The sequence below is a fragment of the Scomber scombrus genome, chromosome 10 (assembly GCF_963691925.1).
Source record: "Scomber scombrus chromosome 10, fScoSco1.1, whole genome shotgun sequence".
Classification (NCBI taxonomy): Eukaryota; Metazoa; Chordata; class Actinopteri; order Scombriformes; family Scombridae; genus Scomber; species Scomber scombrus.
In genome coordinates this window covers 7,756,199-7,777,576 of record NC_084979.1, presented here as the reverse complement: position 1 = coordinate 7,777,576, position 21,378 = coordinate 7,756,199, and the positions used below count along the sequence as shown (strand labels likewise).

Below are 21,378 nucleotides of genomic sequence, written 5' to 3'. Positions count from 1 at the left end.
TTATGAGACTCCAAGCACTGCTTATCATGAATTCATGTGCAGTGTGTGTTGATACTGTATGTCTTCATGCAGATGTGTTTGTGTCGAGCACCGGCACCCATTGTAACAAATTCTTTAGCACCTCTGAACGGCATATTGCACCCAGCAGCCATCACTCATTAGCAAGTGTTGATGGCAAAGGCCAAGTATGATTAGCCAACGCATGGCTGCACATCAGCGCTGATTTTGGCTCCCGACCACCACTGGCTCCCGTTAATCAGGAGCTAATGAAAGGAACCTTGTGGCATATGCGCCGCTTAGCCCGCATGAGTCCTCGTACCGCTTCCTAGAGCCAGGATCACAATCTAAGTGAACGATCCCAGATGGAAGTTCATTGATGTCAAACACGGCATCTTTCTGTTTTCATTTTGTTGCCACTTTGTGGGCGTAAAGGTGTTTTGTGCCTTGGATTTATTTGGTTATTATGTGTTATCACGCTGAAGTCATTTCGCCTGTTTGCTGCCCTCAGTGAAGTGCGGTGATAAAAACTTTTAATCAAGGTGGTACAAATGTTTGCTGTAACACTAAATCTGATCACTGAGCCAAGTCAAGTCGAGTCAAACTATTATTTATCCCACGAGGGGAAATTTGGTTGCAGGCAGGTATATAAAAGAACAAATTCGTCATAAAAAACATAATTAAGTCATGCAATAATCTAGACACATCACAGGAACAAACAGCACAAAACAGCTCAATGCTCAAAACATAAAGTGATTAGCTGCGGAGACGTGCAAATTCACGCTCCTAATTTCTGTGCAAACAAAAAAGACGTTGCATGTTTTTGGCCTCTGAGCATGAACTCTGTAACTGAGAGTAGGAGCTCAAACTCAGTCTGCAGGAGGTGATCATTACAGTCCAATATGGTCTATGTTTATGAATCTGCCTGTCTGACTCACAAATTTCGTCTCACTGCATTTGATGCAGGGCTGCCTCATTTTAAAACAGAATAAATGCATTATTGATTATGTGTGATCCCGGTCCAAAGAGGTAGATAAATGAGCAGTTAACAGCATCGCTGACTGCACTCCCTGACTTATTTTGGCACCAAGATCTTTGTTGCTTTCAAAAGGCCTCAGCCTTAATCCAAGAGACACAACTCTTGGTACAAGCACTGACAGTTTTCCAATAGCTAATACTGACTTTTTCCCCATAGGCCATTAAGGTGACAGGGAGGCCTCAAGGTTAAAGAGACTGTCCATAAGCTAGATCTGTCTTTGCTCCTGATCTTTTATCTCTTTTAATGTGCTTAAATGGCTTACAGGTCTGAAATAAAGTGAGTTGTAACACTTAAACTGTGCGGATGGTTTGACAGCTGATGTATAACCATCCACAAAGTCCCTCTGCAGGACACTGAGCCACTTCTATATCTGGATTAACTATGCAGTTCCAGCTCTAGTTTTTTTGTTATTATGGTCATCAAGCTTTTTTTCCCCCACATATAAAAATTCTTCCAAATTCTGTAACAATTGCACAGCAGAATACATGATCATCACTTCTGTATGGATCAAATTACTACATGTGACAAGGTTCAAGGTTTTGCTCATAGTAATTAAAACAGAAAGATTTACCAGTGAGGCTTCTGCTCCCCTCAGCTCTACCGAGTGTTTTAGCATCGTTCAGCTCGTTGTTTTGGTTTTTAACAGCCTGCAACTAAACAGCTTTGCTTCACTCTCAGCACTTTAATCAAACCCTTTCCAGCATCAGCAGCAGGCACCTTTTTTAAGCAAACAAAGCTGAGATAAAATGACTGAATGGATGCTGATGTAGCTCCATGCTTGCTGGAGGTGGAGATTAGACAACTGCACAAGGTAATATGTCAGTGTTGTGTTTACAGCTTGTTCAGATGCCTCAAAGTGGCCAACAATTTGAAAAATCTATTTTCACCGCTTCAACATTTTCCTATGTAAGTCATTTTCTTTATATTCCAAGTGGAAATACATTGTCACCTGGAGGACCACAGCATTTCCTTCATACTGTATATACCCTGCATTCATGTTTGTGGCAGGGTCAACCAATCAGCTGTTTAATATGTTAAATATTGTCACAATAATAATAAAAATGCATTTTATTTAAAGGCGCCTTTCAAAGCACTCAAAGACACCTTACAAGACACACATAAAACATTAACAGTACATCAAACAATATAAATAAGCTAACATTGATGTGAAAGTTAGTATAATTTTACAAAGATAAATAAATGTGAATGTGACTACATAGTCCTTTGTTGACCACTTTTATTTGAGAAATGCTGTACGTGTAGAAAAAAACTCTCCCATCTGACCTCAATCTCACCAGCTGCAGGGTTTCTGTTCTGTAGCTATTTTATAGATGAGATTATCACACACTGTGTTCATAAAGCATCTTTTCAGTCTGCAAGTATAACTGCCCATGACCCAGTGTGCTTCTCTTAAAAGGTAGTTTCTTCAAAATGTGTCTCCAAATATTTGAATTTAAGTGGGGTTTTTTTGTCAAATTGTGTGTTTTCCTTTCAAAGAAACATCTCTATCTGTGATTGTCATAAATGCCACATGCAGACAGTTAAATCCGCGCTGCTTTTTTTCTGTCACTCAGCAGAATAAACGGTCTAGTCATATCAGCACCCCCACTTGTGCTTTCCCGCATCTTTCAAGCGTGAGATATCTGCCGCTGGAAAATGACAGCAACGTTACAAAGACGTTTTAGAATCAGAAGACCTCTGAACGTTGCAACATTTTAGTGTTTTATTATGTGTCATTTATATTTTTTCTTTAACATGTATCTTTTTTTAAATGTTTTAATTTTTTAAAAGTTGGCCCATATTGTTGTCTTCCAGTATGAAACGCGGCAATTAAAGTCTTCTCAACGGCAGATCCGCAGCATGGCCCGATCCTCAGACATTTGAAATCTGTCCAAACGCTGCCCAACATACACACACACGCACACGCACGCACACACTCACGCTCACACACACCGCTACTTTGCTTTGAGTGTGGCCAGCAGACTGGAGTATGATGAGGGCTTTTCGTGGTTCATTTTCCATTCTCAAGGGTAAAACAGCAAAGCGTGTAAAAGAGAGCAACAGCTGCAGTTCAATGGAGCCCTTTGAAGAACTACATCAAACACAGAATCATCTTCCAGCCATTGGCCTCACAGTAGAGAAAGTGATTGGGAGCGTGTGTGTGTGTGTGTGTGTGTGTGTGTGTGTGTGTGTGTGTGTGTGTGTGTGTGTGTGTGTGTGTGTGTGTGTGTGTGTGTGTGTGTGTGTGTGAACAGCATGTTGGAGAGGTGTGTAGGACTGTTAATCCTTCCGGCCCTGCCTGCTGCTCCTCATCACTGGGTTTGGATGTCTGGCTGCACATCCTCATCCATATTTACTTCTCAGTTAATCTTGTTTATTTGCTAATCACTCCCACCCTCGCTGCCTTTGTCCTGCTCTGTTCTGACCCTTTCCCCTTATCTCACTTCTACACTCCTCTCTCTCTTCCTGGTTCTGCACCCTCTCTTCATCTACCCCCCATCATCTTCTCCCGCTTTCAGTTTTTTGTGCTTGAATCTTGACTAATCTCCTTTTTTATATATATTTATTTTCACTTTTTCTCTCAAGTTCCCATTGTTGTAGACATCCTGTGTTTCACTAATCAATAATACAATTTTCAATACTTTCTTTCACTTATTCTTGTACTTGAAATGCTTCATTTACTACAATACATAATTATTATTCTATTATTTTTCCTGTAGGGGTAAAACATTTTTTTTTTAAACACTAGAAACTGACACTAGGTTCCAAATCACCCATTCATTCATTCTAAAGTTATAAACATGCAACAATTTACTATATAGTAAGCAGTAAATTGAGATTTCAGATGTTTAAGAATCTGAATGTTTAGTAAGCAGTAGTGTGCATGATGTGCACACTACATTTCCTTTCCATTAGTTGAGTGTTTGAGGGTACTGCTACATCAATTTTGTGCAGAATTTGGACATTCAAGCAAAATGACATAAATAGTACACTAAATAACAAGTAGAGAGGGATTTTTAACAGCACATTTGTTGGACTAGCTAGCATCGTTAATTAATAATAGTAAGAAATTGACTATGTTGTAAAAGAAATACCTTAAAGGAATAGATCAGACATTTTCAAAAATGCTTTTTGCTTTTATTCTTTTTCTTTATTAAAAATATGCCTCACTCTTGAATAGATTAAGTTGACTGTTTCATTGCATATTTCTACAGTTTTTTATATTGTTGCAGTATTTTCTCAGCAGCGTTTTAACTTGATCCCCTCATACCTGCTCACCTTTCTCTGTCACAGTCTCTATCTCACTTTTTCACTATCTTTCTCTCTCTCTTCATCCCTCCCTCTCTTGTTCTTCTTATTCCTCTCATGCTAGTGATGGGGGGGGGGGATTTCTTGATTAGAACACACACTGCCAAGTCCCCCCACATCGCATCATTGCTTTTGATTAGCTCCAACCACCCCCCCTGCTCCCCCCTTATCACTACCAGCACAACGGGAAGCACCACACACACACACACTCTTATGCACACACGCATGCTTAGATACACATTCATACATATCACAAACTCAATTGCAGACTTATCTGAGCTCCACGGTGCCTGTAAACGTTCACTGGCACATATGAGCACACACAATCTCAATACACACAGACACACACACACTTTGGGCTGTTGCTGGTGCCGTGGCGGCAGGGTATCAGGTAAAGCCAGCATGGCGCTGACAGCTCCCTGTCCCTAATGAAGCATTAATAAACTGCAGTGCAAAACAGTGGATCAGAGAGCAGCAGAGCTCCCCACCTGCCTGGCTGTCTGCTAGCTGCCAGGTGGAGAGATGAGAGGGGAGAGGATCACTGTAATCCCCCCCATCCTCCAAAACCCCTCTGCCCCACTTTTCAGAAAGACATCACCGATCCTTCACCTGCTCTTCAGTATTGTGTTGAAGGTTCTGTACTTTTCAGTTTTCATGAGTCTGGTGTCAAACTAATGCTCAGTAAACCAGACTTCGCATAATTAAACTGCCAAAAAGTACTTCTACTAAAACATTCCAACACATCTGAACCAAACTATACAACTGGAAGTTTAAATATCACTTTCAAGTATACTCTAATATGTAAATAAATGTAGTTTTGTTTAAAAGGTATGCATGAAAGACATTTAATAAGGAATTGAACTCAAATCACTAAATCATGTCTGTCATCATGCTTTGGTTGAAACATCTTCATAAATGAAGCCCAAATAGAGTTGTGTCCTGTGTTTGCATAACAGCTCAGCCTTTGACTCTCCTGTCTTTTTCTTTCGTGTCTCTTTACTTTGGAATAAGCAAACATTTTTCTCTCAAGGTTCAACATTTTCAGCTCAGGCAAACAGGTCAAACAGTTTGCGTTACACAGCGTGAATTGATCCGTTCGTGTCCACAGCCGTCCTCTCATTGACTTTATGTGCTATCACACTGCCCGGTTTTACCTTGAGTCTGCTAATCAATGATTTGCTAGTAGCGATCTAACCTCTAAAGCTACAGTTATGTCAAAATGAATCCTGATTTACCCGAAATCAAAGCCCAACTTGTAGAGATGTTCATGTGGATTGTGGAGGTATGTATTCAGGAATCACCACTGCACACGAATTCACAATTAGGCACACAGGTAGTCCATTCACAAGTGGTCCCTGACTGGCAGACAATGCAGGCACTCTGATTCAAATGAATCAAACCCGCTGAGTGTAGATATTACAGAAGGTGTGTCCATTTAATTGCTGTAAGCCTGTGATTAAGAATTGGAGCAATTGTTGCCAATCAAATCCAGGTCCAGCTGTGATAGACTGAAAAGAGTTTAAAAATAGTTGGATTTTAGAAACTGCATGTAACTCTCATGTAAATGTAAGTCTAATTGATCATAATTTTAAAATATATGAAAGAAACAGTCTTTTAATTGGGCCCTACTGATGCTGGCTGTTCTCCTTCCTTCATCATAAAGTAGAGATGCCATCTCTCTCTATTAGCTCTGGGACACTGTTGCGTCAGTGTCACTTTGTGTCTGCATCTCTCTGTCTATCTGTATCCTTATCTGTCTTCTTCTTTTCTTTTTTTTTCTCTCATTATCTTTGCAGTCCAAACCTTGCTGAGCTTTACTCCAGTGAGGCAGACTGATCTAATTGGCAGCGAATATCATTCTAATTTAGTGAAGCCAGCTCTACTCGACTTTTTCAGCTCCCCGCTTTTTTTTTTTAACCACCTTTCACATGATGATAATGAGAAAATATAAGTGAGAACTCCCCGAAGTTTGCTGTGGTGAGCGCTTTCTTTCTTGTGTTTCTTTTTTTTTTCACACGTGCGCTTGTTACACTGATCACATTCACCCAGGCAATTTGCCTGCTTGTCTGAGTCTGAGAAGGGAGGCTTATCTGCACTAACGCCCCATCGAGGCTTCGCTTCCTATCCAAATCGGCCTCTGTTAGCATTTAAATCAAGAGCCCCCGCCTCCCTTTTCCTATTTCTACCTAGCTCTTGCGCCCCTTCGCTATAGCCCCCCGCCCGTCTTTGCCTGTCAACGCTCCAGCTTCTCTCGGAGGAAAGGAGGAAGGCTGGGGGTAGAAAGAGAGAGAGAGAGAGAGAGAGAAAGCCTGGGCTATTTTTTAATGAGATCAAGAAGTGCGAGGAGGATGCTGTTTACTGTCACAAAGCAAACACGGGGCTCCTTCTCTGCAGTGGAGGAGGATCACTGAGATTCTCCCTCATCTTCCTCCTCTTCCTCAGTAGCTGTGACTACCACCTCCACCTTTTAACAACCACCATTTCACCGAAACCTTAAGCGCCCTGACAGGGGTGCTTCTTCTTGTCCTTCTTGACACATACCTCCTCTCATTCCCTACAGCAGGGCCCGTCAAAATAGCTGGGCTTTGAAGGTTGTTTCTACTAGTATATGTGACATAACAAGAGCTCCAGCTATTTTATGAGTTCAAAATTGTGCAGAGATTGTAGCATGAAACAGTATCACTGCTTGCTGCTGTGATTTAACATGACCTTTTTACCTGCTCCGACAGATGCAACCAGGTCGTTACCGCGGCGCTTTCCCACAGGTCATCAGTATCTCATTGTTCATATGATTAGACGCAAATTAGAGGCCGAGGCACAACCGCTGTCTGGTCCGCACCGGCTACCATTGATAGCTCACAATGACTTGAGGATTTCCAGTAATGGCTTACGACTGCAAAAAGTCATTTTCCATCCATCTCCTGTCCTTTAGTTAGATCTGTAATTTAGTACTGCGTTTTGAGTTACTTTTGTGTTATCATAAATTAGATCTGGAGTAGGTTTTCAAAGTTCCTTTTTGCAATACAGCGCAAATATAAAATGAAAAAAAATAAAAGTGTTCGTTAACGAGTCTAACGCACCAAACCTCAAAAGGACTTGACAGGAGAGAGCGGAAAAAGAAAGAGGAGGGGGAGGGTGTGTGTCATGAAGATGCAGAAAGCGAAGTGAGGGGATATCCTTTGATCAAGAGCTCTCCTTGTAGCACTCCTGTCTCCTTACACATCCATAATATATCTCTGCACACATTCCCGATCTTTTATTAACAAGGCAGCGGTGCCATCCCATCCTGAAGTAGAGTATCATATTACAGATGAAAAAAAAAAAAGGAAAAAGACAAATCTAAAACAAGCTTCTCTTTAAAAAAGGTGGGGATGGTAGGGGGATGCCTGTGAAAGAAAAGAATAAACAAAAGGCAAAGAACTGGAGATTCAATATACAATATGCAACCTCCTCCCTCCTCCTCCTCCCTTTAAATAAAACTTTATTGATGTTGTGTAACAAAAGAGGGGGATAAAATCAGACATGGGTAAATATTTATCCTGAATCTGGCGAGCTTAGGAAATGAGAGGGGCTGCCAGCGCTCGGCTCCTCTCTCGCGGGAGAGCGTGTTTGTCCACGACAGTCATAAATATGTATCGTTGAGCGAGATGACAGTGATTGTAATCTGTTAGCCGCCTTTTGTGGAGCATATGAAACCCTGAGAAAAGCCCCCCCCCCCCATCAGTGGCGAAATTAAAAGTTGCACCCTCATTCTATTGTTGGAATGAGTCACTCAGAGACAAGTGGCACAGTGTTTAATTAGGGTGGAAACAAAGTCCTCAGGAGGGGAGTAGGGGGAGGGCGTGTAGGGGATACCTCTTTCAATTTTTTTATTTTTTTTTTCTCCTCCTCGTCTGTCTCAGTCTCATTTGCACGAAGGTAAATATTCAGAGGGTCTGCTTTTCAGCCGTGGCGACTAAAGCATGCTCGAGCATAGCATTAGAGCGTGTGTTGTGAATGCAAAGCTCCTAATTCAATTCACACGGCGCCGCAAAATGAAACGCAACTTGTTTGTATGAGTAGACAGCTGTGACAGTATATCCTTTCTCAGTTGTTGGGAGGGGGGGTGTCAAGTAGTTCTTCAAACCCAGAATATCTGCGCCAGGCTTCCAAAAAAAGCACACCAGCAGCCACTTAAACAAGGTGGCCTGTCAGCTGTGATGCACTTCATTGTACAGTAGCAGTGAGTGTCCTCGAGCACAGCTGGTTGACATGTGGACTCATTGTAACAACCCACCTGCTTTTTCACTAAACCATGTTTTCATGTCTGTCCCTTCTCCCCCTCCTCCTCCTCCTCCTCCCCTGCAGCTCTGAAAGACCCCTGCACTGAGGTGACCTGCAGCTACGGCAGCACCTGCGTCCAGTCGTCAGATGGCTTGTCGGCCAAATGCATGTGCCCCCTGGGCTGCGAGGGCAAACCGGAGAAGACGGTGTGCGGCAGCGACGGGAGGGACTACCGCAACGAGTGCGAGCTTCATCAGCACGCCTGCAAGAACCAGAAGAACATACGCGTGCAATACCAAGGACACTGCGGTGAGCTCTATTCACTTGTTTTTTTCAGGATCACTTTTGTCATTCATCAAATGAGTGTTAGGTATGTGCAGCGTCACAACAGTAGGGGTAAAGTGCCTATCACAAGCCCAACCCAAGATTTATAGATTAGTTTAATGAGCCCATGCTGGAACTAAAAAACATTTGGCATCTTTGGCTTGATAAATGACTTCAAATGACAAATTGATAGAAAAAAAGGTGCTCCTCTCCTTTTCTCTGTCTGTTTTTTTTTTCTTTCTCCTCGCTCTATTTACTACCGCCGGCTTTTGTTGTTTCTCCCTCACGTGCTCAATTTACTTACGGCACGCCGCTGCTAATTCTCATTTTTCATTCAGGTTGCTTTGCTTCACACAGGTACTCCCGCGGTGCCAATTGTTGTTCTCTCTAAGTAGGTTTTCAGAGCTGTCTTTTTTTTTCTCTTCTTCTTTTTTGTCAGGCCCCGCTTTTTTGCTTATCCTTGTTATCATCCGGCGACGGTTGTTTACTCCCAAGGCATTCGACTTTGAGGGTTTTTTTTCTGTTGTTGTTGTTGTTTTGTGACAAGCCAGATGGAGGAAAAGAAACAGCAGACACAAACTTTGTCTCCTAGCAGCGGGAGCCTCCGGGAGACAGAGTTGGGTGGTGGGCAACGGGAGATGGATGTGCAGGTCTGCCAGCGGAAGGTTGGGCGCATAAATCCAGCCTGAGTCGGCCCAGGGGATCTGAGTCGCCTCGTCCTCTCCCCCACCCCAGAGAGGGCCGAGGCTCTGGGGAGCAGTCGGCCTTGATGGTCCTCTAAATCTTCCTTCAGCCATTTCATCTAAAGCCTTGGCTATTTCAACTTGCTAGCACTAGCCACAGAAATGCAGCTGATTTATTTACCTTGCTAGCTTTCCCAGCAAAGAGGCCCATTCTTTTTGAAATTACCCTCCTTGCTCAGATAGAGGAAAGGCATGGATCTTGGAAGCTGTTCTTCTCAGTTAATGGGAGGTAATGGGTTTTTTTTCCCTCAGATAACAGTCTGGCTGGCAGATGAGGCACTGTGTTATGCAGACACACTGCCTGCATTACGATAAAACCCCTGTTTGCTTGGTTGCTACTCTCTGCAAGTCATCGCATTGTGCTGAACAATCCGAGACCTGGCCGCAGTCATTCCGCCTCCCCAACCTTCCACAGCCAAACTGCTCTGTCCCTTTTTATGTGCCCGCGTTGTCGTTCTTTGTATCGCTGCCAGAGGTCTTTGGAAACCATTTCCCCTTATTCTCGCCTTTGTCATTCTCTTCCTCTTCCTTTCTACTCCTTTCCTTGATGATAGGGTGTTTCATCCTTGGTGTGTTTTGAATGACTCGCCGGCAGCTTGGCAGTGATTTAATATGTCACGGTGCTACATAAATCCTTTGTCTTCCCGCATGCTGAAAGCGTGGCGAGCAGGATAAAGCCCGGGCTCCTGTTTCAAGGAGTAACACCCCCGTCCCGCACATCCACAAGCCAATTCCATTATGATCACGGACTGATACGGCCGAGCGTGCCAGACCAACGCTTCCCTGGAAGGAGGGAGGTGCCAGGGAGCGAATCAAACCCACCGTCTCTTCATCCATTTCCTTGTCTCCCCTTCACATCCAAGGTCCCACTCTGAGCTGCTCTCAGCTGCCAGGCTGCTGATAATATCTGTGTAGGAGCAGTGATGGAGGATCGTGTCTCCTCATTTCCTCTGCCCTTGCTTAGTCTCCTCTTCTCTTTGAATTCACTAAACTAACACTTAATGCGAAGGACAGGTATACTGTTGTAGACTACAAATTAAAAACTGGCTTACTAAACAGGACATAAAGAACATTAGAAAAAATTGTTGATCAGCACAGATCATATCATATCCTGTTATACTTGTGCTTTTCTTTCTTTTCCTTTGCCAAGCTTATTGTTCAGTCCACAGAGGACCAAATGGTGGACAGCAGAGATGTTTTTAAGTAAAGCTTTTATGTTCAATCGCCCAGGATCCAATTAACATAAACAGATTTTTAATGTAACTTCCCTAATTAAATTCTACATTCTACATTCTGTACAGTTCATATTCATGTCCGTTATCTCCACAGACCCGTGTAAAGACAGCGATAACAGCCTGAATACCATGTGCCGGGTCGAGGCCCTCACCCGCCAGCCCCTCGTCTTCGGCCCACCAGAGTCGTGCCCCCCAGGTAACGAGCAACTGTGTGCCAGCGACGGCGTGACCTACCACAGCGAGTGCGCCATGACATCTACAGGCATCCGCAAAGGCATCAAACTCAGGAAGATCCACGCAGGACCATGCAGAAGGCTGGGTAAGGTCACACTATAATTACTCTGAGACCTTGCTTTCCTCCTCTTCTTATCTTATCCAAGAGTAAAATGTGTACCCTCTGAATCTGTAAACACAATATGAAACTTACCAAAATAAGACCATACGTCAACAATAAGCTAAGACAAACCTAATTTATCAGCCAAGTAGGCTTGTGTGTGTGCACAGCGGCAACATTAGGAGATCAGTCTTTTCAATTAAAAAGCGGCAGACATCACAAGTCAAGAACTGGCATAAAAAGAGCATATTGTCTCACCTTCAGAAGTGCTCTCATCTGGTCTGCTTCGCCCCCAAACTCCTTGATTATATCTATAAAGTCTACAGCCATAAGAATGTCACGTAGTCTACTTTTAACAAAGGAGTGCTTAGAGAAAGATGCTCTCTGCTTGTGTTGGTAAGGAAATGGTAAGGAACAGTTGTTTAGCCATGCAGTTTTGCTGCATGAGCAGTTAAGCTGCCAATGTGTTGACCTCATTGCGCACAAGTTTCAAAAATGGAATGACACACAAAGTTTACTTCATCAAGATAACTTTTGATGCTGCTCGGTACCACTTTTTTCAAACCAACCTAATGACGTAAACCTTTTTTTTTTTAACAAAGAATGTTTAAACACCATTTAATTCACCATTCATCACATCCGCTGCTGCATCACAGGTAGCTTACTGGTACTCTCGTACATCGTGTTTACTGTGGGGTCTTTTTTTGTTTTGTTTTGTTTTTTTTTTTTTGTTTAAGCTCATGTCTCATGAGGCCCCTGAGGCCCTGGGCCCAGGGCTTAAGCCCCAGTAAGCCTGTGCATTAAGACAACATTGCAAAGAGGTGCACACCCCAATAGTGTCCAAGATTTTAGGGCTTTTAGCTTTTAATATCCGGAGATTTGCCCAGAGGACACGATCACTCTGTGTCACTTTCACAACAGACTGCAGGCTCTATTGAAAGTTACATAAATATGAAAGTGTGAAAAATGAAAATATACAGCTCTTATATGGATATATTTGATATGACCCTCTTATTTTTGGTCATTGTGGTCATTTTCATGAAGATGTAAAATAATGCTGACACAGTGGATAAATTATGAAACATCTACATCAGATAGTCACATATACAAGCATTCACATATGTCACATAATTCTTGTCTAAGATTTGAACAGGTGCAGGTGAACTAGCATTAAAATCTATATTCCGCTCAGAGGTCTTGGGTCTGTACTGTATCCATGCTAGCAGTAGCCTTCTCCAGGCTGATAAGAGCCTCCAGTGCTGTTATCTGTGCTATTAGAACAGGGGGTTTAAGCCTTAGTCAACAAAGAGCTGTCAGCTTTTACTGTACGTCTGATAGCCATCAGAGGAAATCCAATTTTCCCACCGTGTCGTCGGCAGGGCCTAGCAAAGGCACAGCTGTGTAGGTTTACAGCAGTAATATGGGAGACCCCCGCCCATGTACTGAGAACCCCAACAACACCAAAGATAAGAATAGATCTCTGCTGGATGTCCTTTTTGTACTGTCAACAATAGACGCTGATACACACATTTGTTTTCACACAGCTTGGTTATCCTGTCTGCTCTGCTTGACAGGCTGATGGAGTAGTGTGAGGGCTTAAAGTTGCACAAATCCCCAACTAAGTAGCACTGAGAGTTTGTCTTTTCTATGTGTGGACATGAGCGTGTGCGAAAAGGAAGGAATGGGACCCCCCATCCCCCCAACACACACACACACACACACACACTTTTTCTGCTGTGCCTTTTCAAATGAAAGAATAATTCAATTTGAAACAGAGATCCATGAAATCGTATCCCTAAGCAAATTACAAATTGGTAACTAATGAAAATGGCCATTTCGACTTGTAACCATGACATTGCACATCCTTGTAGCCCTCTCACTCAGATACAGCAGCAATGTAATTAAGTGTGGCATGACAGGCTTTTAAAGAAAGGAGAAGAAGGAATTGAATTGCTGTACAAATTTGATCCACTGATCAGGAATGAAATAAATTCGAAGCCTAGTGAGCGCCTCCAGAACAGAAGCCTGCTTCAAATTGGATTTTCTCACTTCAATGGCAAATTTGCCATTTCACATTACCAGTATTTCTTTCTTTTTTCTTAATTTCCGCAGTAGATTTCTGCTTAGTGAGTCAAAATGTAATGAATGTAATGGTTTAGACTTTAATTTGACCCTAAAATGAAATTCTCCACTTAGAGGCTACCCAATTTTATTAAAGTTATTCAGAAACTTTATTATTAAATTTAAGTGGAGGCACATCTGTCCTGATCCCCGCTCAATTGTTGTGGGTTATAACACCAAAGAACACGTATTAACAAAGCAATAAAAGCGAGGGGAAGTTTGGGGGGGAAAAAGCCTTTTCTTAACTGACATGGAAATACAGTAATATTCACTTCAATCAAAACTTAAAACTGCTGTATTTTTGACACAGTCTAGCTTCTCGTGGGGTGTTCTCACTCATTTGCAATCCAATCTCTAGTGTGGTTAGAGCAATCAGCTTTGTCATTGATGGTAAAGTGCTCTCAGCTTCCGAAAATTCACTTGAAGTTCAGCAGAAAAACATTTGTGTCCTCAAAATATTAGGTGCTTTTTTCCACCTGATGTGCTTTGAACTAAAGGAACACAAAAATAATGAACACTTAAAATAAACTGAAACTAACTGACTGGATACAATAAGTTTTGTATCTGTTGGCTGACTTGTTCCATTTATTTGACCTTACATTTGTTATTTATACCATTTGAATGAAATTATATTCCTTTGTGATTTTATTGTCGATAAACAGGCCAATCCATTCAGTCTTGAAATTACTGATTATTGTATTAACGCTGAATTAACTGACATATCTAAAGTGTGGTTAAAACAGTGTCTATGTGTCTCTGCAGAAGGCTAAACCTCTGCTGCTGAAAGATAAGCTTTTACACGCGCTACCAGTGACATCAATTCACCTTAACATGTAATTACTGTTTGGATGGAAACTGATTTATTTCCCTGCGGTTGGAGCAGCAGTGTCACACAGCAGGAAGAACAATCAGTTCAACACTTTTCTAGCTTGAAATGCTGTTTTCTTTTACGCTCGCTGAGTACTTCTGTTGTCCTCTCGTCCGTAGCGATCAGTCTCACACACTGTCACAAAATTGGCAGTAGGACTCAGTCTTAAAAAGCCTTATCAGTATATATACAGACGGGAGAAGAATTCAAGGAAAAATCTGAATAAATGAGTGGAGAAGCATAACAAATGCAGATGTTTCCATACAGGGGAACAAGGGATCACTTAACTGTATAAAGTTTTATTCATTTGAGTTTTATTCATGAGTCCAACTTGAGATCCACATTTGGCTGTTTGTAACACTCCCTACTCTGATTGGTTTAAGGCAGTACAGGCTCCACCCCTAATCCTTCTCTACTTGTAAGATGATTAGTCGACTCAATTAACGACGTTACGATTTTCACAAGTTCTGATGAGCCTGTTTACTGATAGATTTTCTCATAAATAATCATTAACATCTGTCCAGTGTGTCTCACTATCTTTTACATGACCCTGAATAGAAATACACAGGTATAGACTATACATAGATGCTGGATTGATTTATTTTCTACCTGTCTCCTTCTTCCAGAGGAGTGCAAGGAAGACTGTCTGTTCAATGCGGTGTGTCTGGTGGAGCAGCTGACCACCCGCTGCTCCTGCGACCCCATCGAGTGTGACGGCACGTACAAGCCCGTGTGCGGCAAAGACGGCAAAACACACACCAACGACTGTATGCGACGCAAGGCAGAGTGTGTGAGCAGGACCCTCATCCCCATCAAGCACCAAGGGCCTTGTGGTGAGTGGAGCTGGAGGCTGTGAAAGAGGGGGGAGACAGCTCTGTCAGGGGCCTGATAAGAACTAATGCTGTTCACTGTCATTCTTCTGTGTCTTTCTCTGCTTATATTCAATGTGTTGTCCCCTTCTTTGTCTTCCAGGCTTGCTGTGTGTATGTCTGTACTTTTTAGAGTTTACTGAAAAGTGTCTGAAATGGTTCAGTGATGCTCTCTTAAGGGGGGTGGGGGGAACTCCAAAGAGCAGGACGTGTGTGCCTTCCTTTATAAAAAAAAGAACCAGTGCCTTCACTCCTCCACCCGTTCACCTCCCATCCATCCCCTCATCCCTGTCACGCTTCATCCCTCCATCTCAAACACAAACCCAAAATGAAACGCCACCTTCATGTTTCATTCATCCTCTCTCTGTCTTATACTCCTTCACTAGTGCCAGTCTTCCACTTCAGTGGCTTCTTGTCTGTTTATTCTTCCTCTCTGTCTTTGTCTTTGTATGTTGCTTTTCTTGTATAAAAAAAAGCTATTCTTTCTTGTTTCAGTGAGTCAGTCATCCTGTCTGTCTGTCTTTGTCCATGTGGCCGTCTTCCTGGCTGTCTGGCTGCAGGTGGAAAGTGGGGTCACCCAGTGGGCGACCTCATCAGGCGGACTCTGAGGGGTGACGCCCTCGCCCTTATTCCGAGCGGACCTAACAGGAGGGGTCTTGTACTGCTGTCTTTTTCCTCTCCCTCCTTCTGTCTTTGTGTGTCTCTGTGTCATTATTGTCCCTTCTGTTTACCCTCCTGCAAAGATGTGATGTGTGAGGTTGGAGAAGTTTTCCTCTCTCTCTCTCTGTTATGCCTGGTCTAACTGAAAAAAAGAAAACTCCTCCTCCTGTTCCTACCTGTCTAACTACTCTTCACCTCTGAATCCTTTCTTCCTGCATGCTGTAGTGCACGCCAGTTCATAACCTCATGGCCTCCTGAACAATCCCTCTCCCCATCATCAGAACTACATCATAAAAGCTTGCGACTGCCCAATGAATGCAAAAACCATTGTGAGCATAAAAGCTGCACCAGGGTTGGAGTTCGACTGCATTTCGTCGGAACCTTTTGAATCCCTTATATTAAATCCATTTAGGCCTACCTTTCAACAACTGAAAGTAACATAAGCGAAAAATACATTTGGGGGTCAAATTAGTGCCCTCCATACAACTCTCTCCAACTTCTGTAAGTTTTTATTCATAAGCAGTAAGTTGCTCAAATCATTGGTATGAAGTATCAGTGGAAAATCCCAATTGTCTATCCTGACCTGATCAATGAGATCTTCTCAGCCAAACTTTGGCATCATATAAACATAAGCTAGCAGAGAGCATAGACAACAGCCAAGAATTGTTTTTATTGTTTGGCCAAGTTACCTATACCTTTTGATATAAATTAATTAAATACAAAACCGTCTATATCATACAATTTATATCTAACACCAACATCCAGTGCTGATGCAAGAAGTAAGGCATCTGTTATGTAGTAAGGGTGAAAGTAAAGGGTAGAGCTGAGGTCATTCAATATATCATATTCAATAAAAGACTTGTTATCCTCTGAGCTCAGTGAATCCTTGTGTTATATCAACCTGGAGCCAAATACCAAACCAGAAGGATCTATTAGAAGTTCCTTTTTTCGTTCATCTCTTTCAATTACACATTGAAATAAGTTATTTTCCATGTCAAAAATATGAGTTTTTATTCATGCCTCTTTCATCTCACATATTTTTAAAAAAGTGATATCCTCACATCTTTGACTTATTTGTGCTTCCTTTTTTGGATCCTGTGTGTTTTCAGGCATAACAGTTACAGTTTATTGAGCCAAATGCTTCTCTGATGATATCTTAAGAGATACCTGCTCTTATGTGAAATGGAAGTATTTTTTTAGTCATTCCCATCGTACCCCGGTTAGCATTAAAAAAATTGCCCCTGCAAACTGCTCATGCTGCTCTGTGTCGCATTACCTCAATCGGGGGAAATCTACACAGCAGATATATTGAGAAATGTCGTCCAGAGTTGCTCTCCACATTATAATAGTTGGTGTGACAGAGACCATTTAAAACAAGCTAGATCTTCCCATCCTCTGCGCGTCGGGGTGGGGCTGAATCCCAAAGTTATCTCCAGTTGTCAGCGTCGGGAGATACCGCCGCTCATTATTCAGCCTTCTGAGCTGTGCATAAATTAAGTCGTGCAAACGGCAGCGCGAACGCTTATGTGTTTTGCTGTGTTTCATTATTTCTGGCGAACGGTGTCTCAGTCCTGCCCCCGCCCCTGTTTGTTTAGTTATTTTACTTTCTGCTTCATCCTTCCCTCCCTTCCCCTACGCATCGAAGCCGTCAGCGACTGCTAGTATGTTTCTTTAATGCAGTTTTATTGACATTTGCATATTTTTCAAAACAGAGCAGCACAAATGCCAACCCCCTGATTCGGTTTTAATTAAACATCAAAAGAGGGAAGCGTAGGTGCCCACTGAGACTGTTGGTTTAGTCAGACAGATGATACAGTATGCATACAAGGGGTGTGTGTGTGTGTGTGTGTGTGTGTGTGTGTGTGTGTGTGTGTGTGTGTGTGTGTGTGTGTGTGTGTGTGTGTGTGTGTGTGTGTGTGTGTGTGCATGTCGTTCTTTCTTTCTTTCTTTTCCTTTCTTCCTTTCCTATCATTCCTGTCTTCCTCCCATATCCCTTATGTCCTTTCAGTGTTTTTTTTACCACCAGTGTGTTTGTAGAGCTGAGTCCAGATTAGATTTTGGTCCCTCTCTGTGATATCGCTGCCTAAAAGACTGTAGAGATTCCCAACTCTGACAAACACCCGGGGGGGACGCACAGTGTGTCTGCGCATGTGTGTGTTTCCATCTTCTGAATAGACTGACTTGTCGATCAATGGCGCGCGCTGATCACGCTGCAGGCACACAAACTGTATACAGTGCATGGCGCACACACACTTCCATTGTTCTCTATTGTGCCTGTGCTATGACAGCGACTGGTAGTGTCAAAAGATGCTTTAACAATGACCACTGTGTCATCCTGGCACACTAATACACACACACACACATACACACACACCAACTTGAGGCTTCAGACAAAGTTTCATACGTCTGAAAAGGTGGAGTTTGTTATATAAAATTATCGTTATTTGATAAATAATGATCTCGTTTCTCGTTTCATTGGCTGAGTGGTGAGTGAGGTGGGGTGATCGATCGCCCTGCCAGCTGTCAAACGGAGGAAATTCTCCAGATCTGACAACGTCATCAATTTCCTTTCATGCCAGCGACAGCACCTAATATCCTAACCCCCCCCGCGCGTCGCCTCTCGGGCCCCCACAAAGAACCCACATGTCCGTAATGTCCCGACCGCAGTCCTCTCCGGGAAACAATATGATTGATATCTAAAGCTCTTCGTTTTCGAGATGTGGACACCAAGATCCCATTTAGCTGATTAACTTACATCCAGCCAGGAGTTACAAATCTTGAAGACTCCATAGAAAATGTAAGAACACGTGAGCCTGTGAATTGGTGGAAGTGAATCAGATACGGCTGCTGGGAAAGATGGTGAATAGGTCTGCAGCCTTGGGTTTGAGATAGAATATAATAGCCCTTTGACACTGGAAGAAGAAAAGATGTTTGTAGGAAAGCAGATGAGATGACAAAGCAGCTTACGCATCCACAGCTGAAAAAGATCAGTTTTACTCTGGACTTTTCGTCGTGTTTGACATCATGATGATCGATCACACTAGAATTTTCATCAGCTTTTACCAATACACAAACTCACAACAAAAATGATTAAAACCATTTCAACCTCACACTACAATAGAAGCTGCCGTTATCCACTGTCTGATTAAAAAGCGAGGAATATCTGCTGCAGTTAATTCATAATTGATTGTAAATCCATACAGATGGTTTCGGGTTAGTTTTTTCACAGTGGGAACATGTGGAGAATATTTTCCGGCCGAAGCAATGAAATTCTGTTATTTTTCTTTCCTGTGTGATGACAGCACGGCGGGGTGCCAACACAAAGTAAATAAGGTAGTGTACGTGTGTAGTGAATGCTATTGTAGCGGAAATATTGCGATAATTGTTTAGCTATATTTAGAGGGCCAAACACAGGCTCAGTAATGTTTTCAAAGACTTTTAAGAAGTCACCCAGGGCAACCATGAGTTCAAATCTCAACTCATGTTTTAAGCTATGAAACATTTTGCATTTTTTGGATTTATAGATGATCATTTTTAAAACATTTTCTTGCGTTGATGAAGTCTTCACCTCATGCAAAACGAAGTCAATTTGACTCGGCTTAATAGGAGCTCATCACAGAATTCTGATACTTCAAACTGTTAAGCTGCAACACGCTGAATGCATGAATCTGGCAGGAAAGGCACAGAAAGTGGGGCACATCTCTGCAGAGCTTTCACCAGTAACGATCGGAATTGCTTAGTGGGTCCTCAGCTCCTCATTGTACCTGTGTGTAATGTACTCTGCTTAATGTGCTTTTGCTTGGCCCCTGGATTTACCGCCCGCAGCTTTATGGAAAGATGTTTGGAGCTGCGATGTGAGTGTTGCCGCGTTCAAAAGACATGTGTTGGTCCTGCTGTGCCTGCGTGTGTGTGTATGTCTGTGTTTTTCCCAGTAAGCTGAAGTAACAGAAAGCACTGAAGTGAAGTAAAAGACAAAACGTTAACCTGATAAAAATAACTGTAAAATAAGGGAGTGTAACTTTAAACTGCAAAATAAGACTGAAGGTTTCATGTGGACTTCCACTGAGGGGAAAACAAGCTTCCAGAATCATTTGAAGTTAAATACAATTTTAACAAAAGAAAGAAAATCAATTCATTCAATTTCAGAGAGCCACACAGTGTGTAAAAATGAATTACAATTAATCTACAATTAAACATTTTTCTTTCTTTCCTCAATCTTGGCCCAACTATCCATGCCCAGTGGGTTTTTTCTGCAGTTGCTGCTATTTTAGTGCAAAGGCAGTAGTACTTTGAATCAATGGAAGAGACTACAGGAGTGTGAAGTGGCTCACCACAATTCCCTGAAGCCTGTTGACGTACCGGTCTCACATCTGGTATTAGTAGAATAGGAAGTGGAGAGGAGTTTTTAAATTGGTAGTTAGGCTATTCATAAAATAGAAATGCAAGCAGCAGAGTGGTTTGGAGACTGTAGAGGAAGATAATTCTGTAAAATCACTAAATAGACAGTCTGAGAGGGACACACTGGCTGACAAACTAGTAGTGAACAAATGAAAGAGCTAGTTTTGTGGACAGAAATTCTTTATTCACGGCTCTTTTGTCATTCCTTGTGTACACAGCTGAGTGTGTGCATGTGTGTGTGTGTGTGTGTGTGTGAGAGAGAGAGAGTGCATGATTGCAAGTGCAGAAAAACTCAAACGAGTTGCTTGAAATGTGTTGCCCGTCGCCTCCGGAGGTTAACACAAAATCACTCAGCGGTAGACGCATTGTCATTGACAAAGAGTTCCGCAAAGCAGGAAAGGAAAATCAGTCACCTTAGGTGTCAAGAGACTCTGTGCCGAATATTTTATCATTTGCATGTTTATTTGATGAGCATCTCCGCCTGCGCGCCGACACACAGCTGCGGTGATTGGACTCACAAACAGTTGTGGAGCTCGAGTATGTAAGTCAGCCTGAGATCACCAGTGCTGTTTTTTTCCTAATCAAGTTAATTAGAGGAAGTGCTGTGGGAGCTAGATTGACAGCAGCCAGGGACCTCCAGTCCACTTACAGCGGCCCACAGGCTGTCATCATGCAGAAATTGCCGAGAAATGTGGGTCAACAAGGTGTCAGAAGTGACTAGAGGCATTGTAGGTGTTGCGCCTTTCCTGACGCTTTAGCTCCTTACGTGATTGGAGATGCAATAAATGTCGAGCTCGTCGTTCCATGTTTTTTCTTTCTTTTTTTTTCTTTTGCATACATCACTCTATGATGAATCTTCAAAATCACGTTGGAACTTGTAGTTGACACCCACACATCCTGATGATCAAATGGCTTGTTTGGAACAGTGTTTAGACATCAGCTCACCTCTGATCGACACGTGTCACAAGATCAGAGATCCCAGCTTGTCTCTGTTGTTTCCCTCCGATGTGTTTGCATGTCTCCATTTTGAAGAGCAGCACGTTCTTAGTATTCAGTGGTAGACAGACACAGCCTGCGGGTATGCCTTTTGCTGTATGCTAATATAGCCTATTCTCTCCACCTCCCTTTCCCTCGACTAATATGATACATAAATGTTTTTAATGTGAGGGGGGCAGAGGGAGTCAGATCAAAGCCCTGCAGGTGAAGAAACTGGGAGGG

The 21,378-nt window shown here is 42.5% G+C and overlaps 1 protein-coding gene across 1 annotated transcript in view; it reads left to right on the top strand.

The window, feature by feature from the left end:
* agrn (agrin) overlaps positions 1–21,378 on the top strand; it is a 162,313-nt gene that overhangs the window by 67,020 nt on the left and 73,915 nt on the right. Inside the window, exons 4-6 of the mRNA XM_062426785.1 lie at positions 8,693–8,917; positions 11,005–11,229; positions 14,860–15,066. Coding sequence (XP_062282769.1) covers positions 8,693–8,917; positions 11,005–11,229; positions 14,860–15,066 — 657 coding nt within the window. The remainder of the gene's footprint in view (positions 1–8,692; positions 8,918–11,004; positions 11,230–14,859; positions 15,067–21,378) is intronic.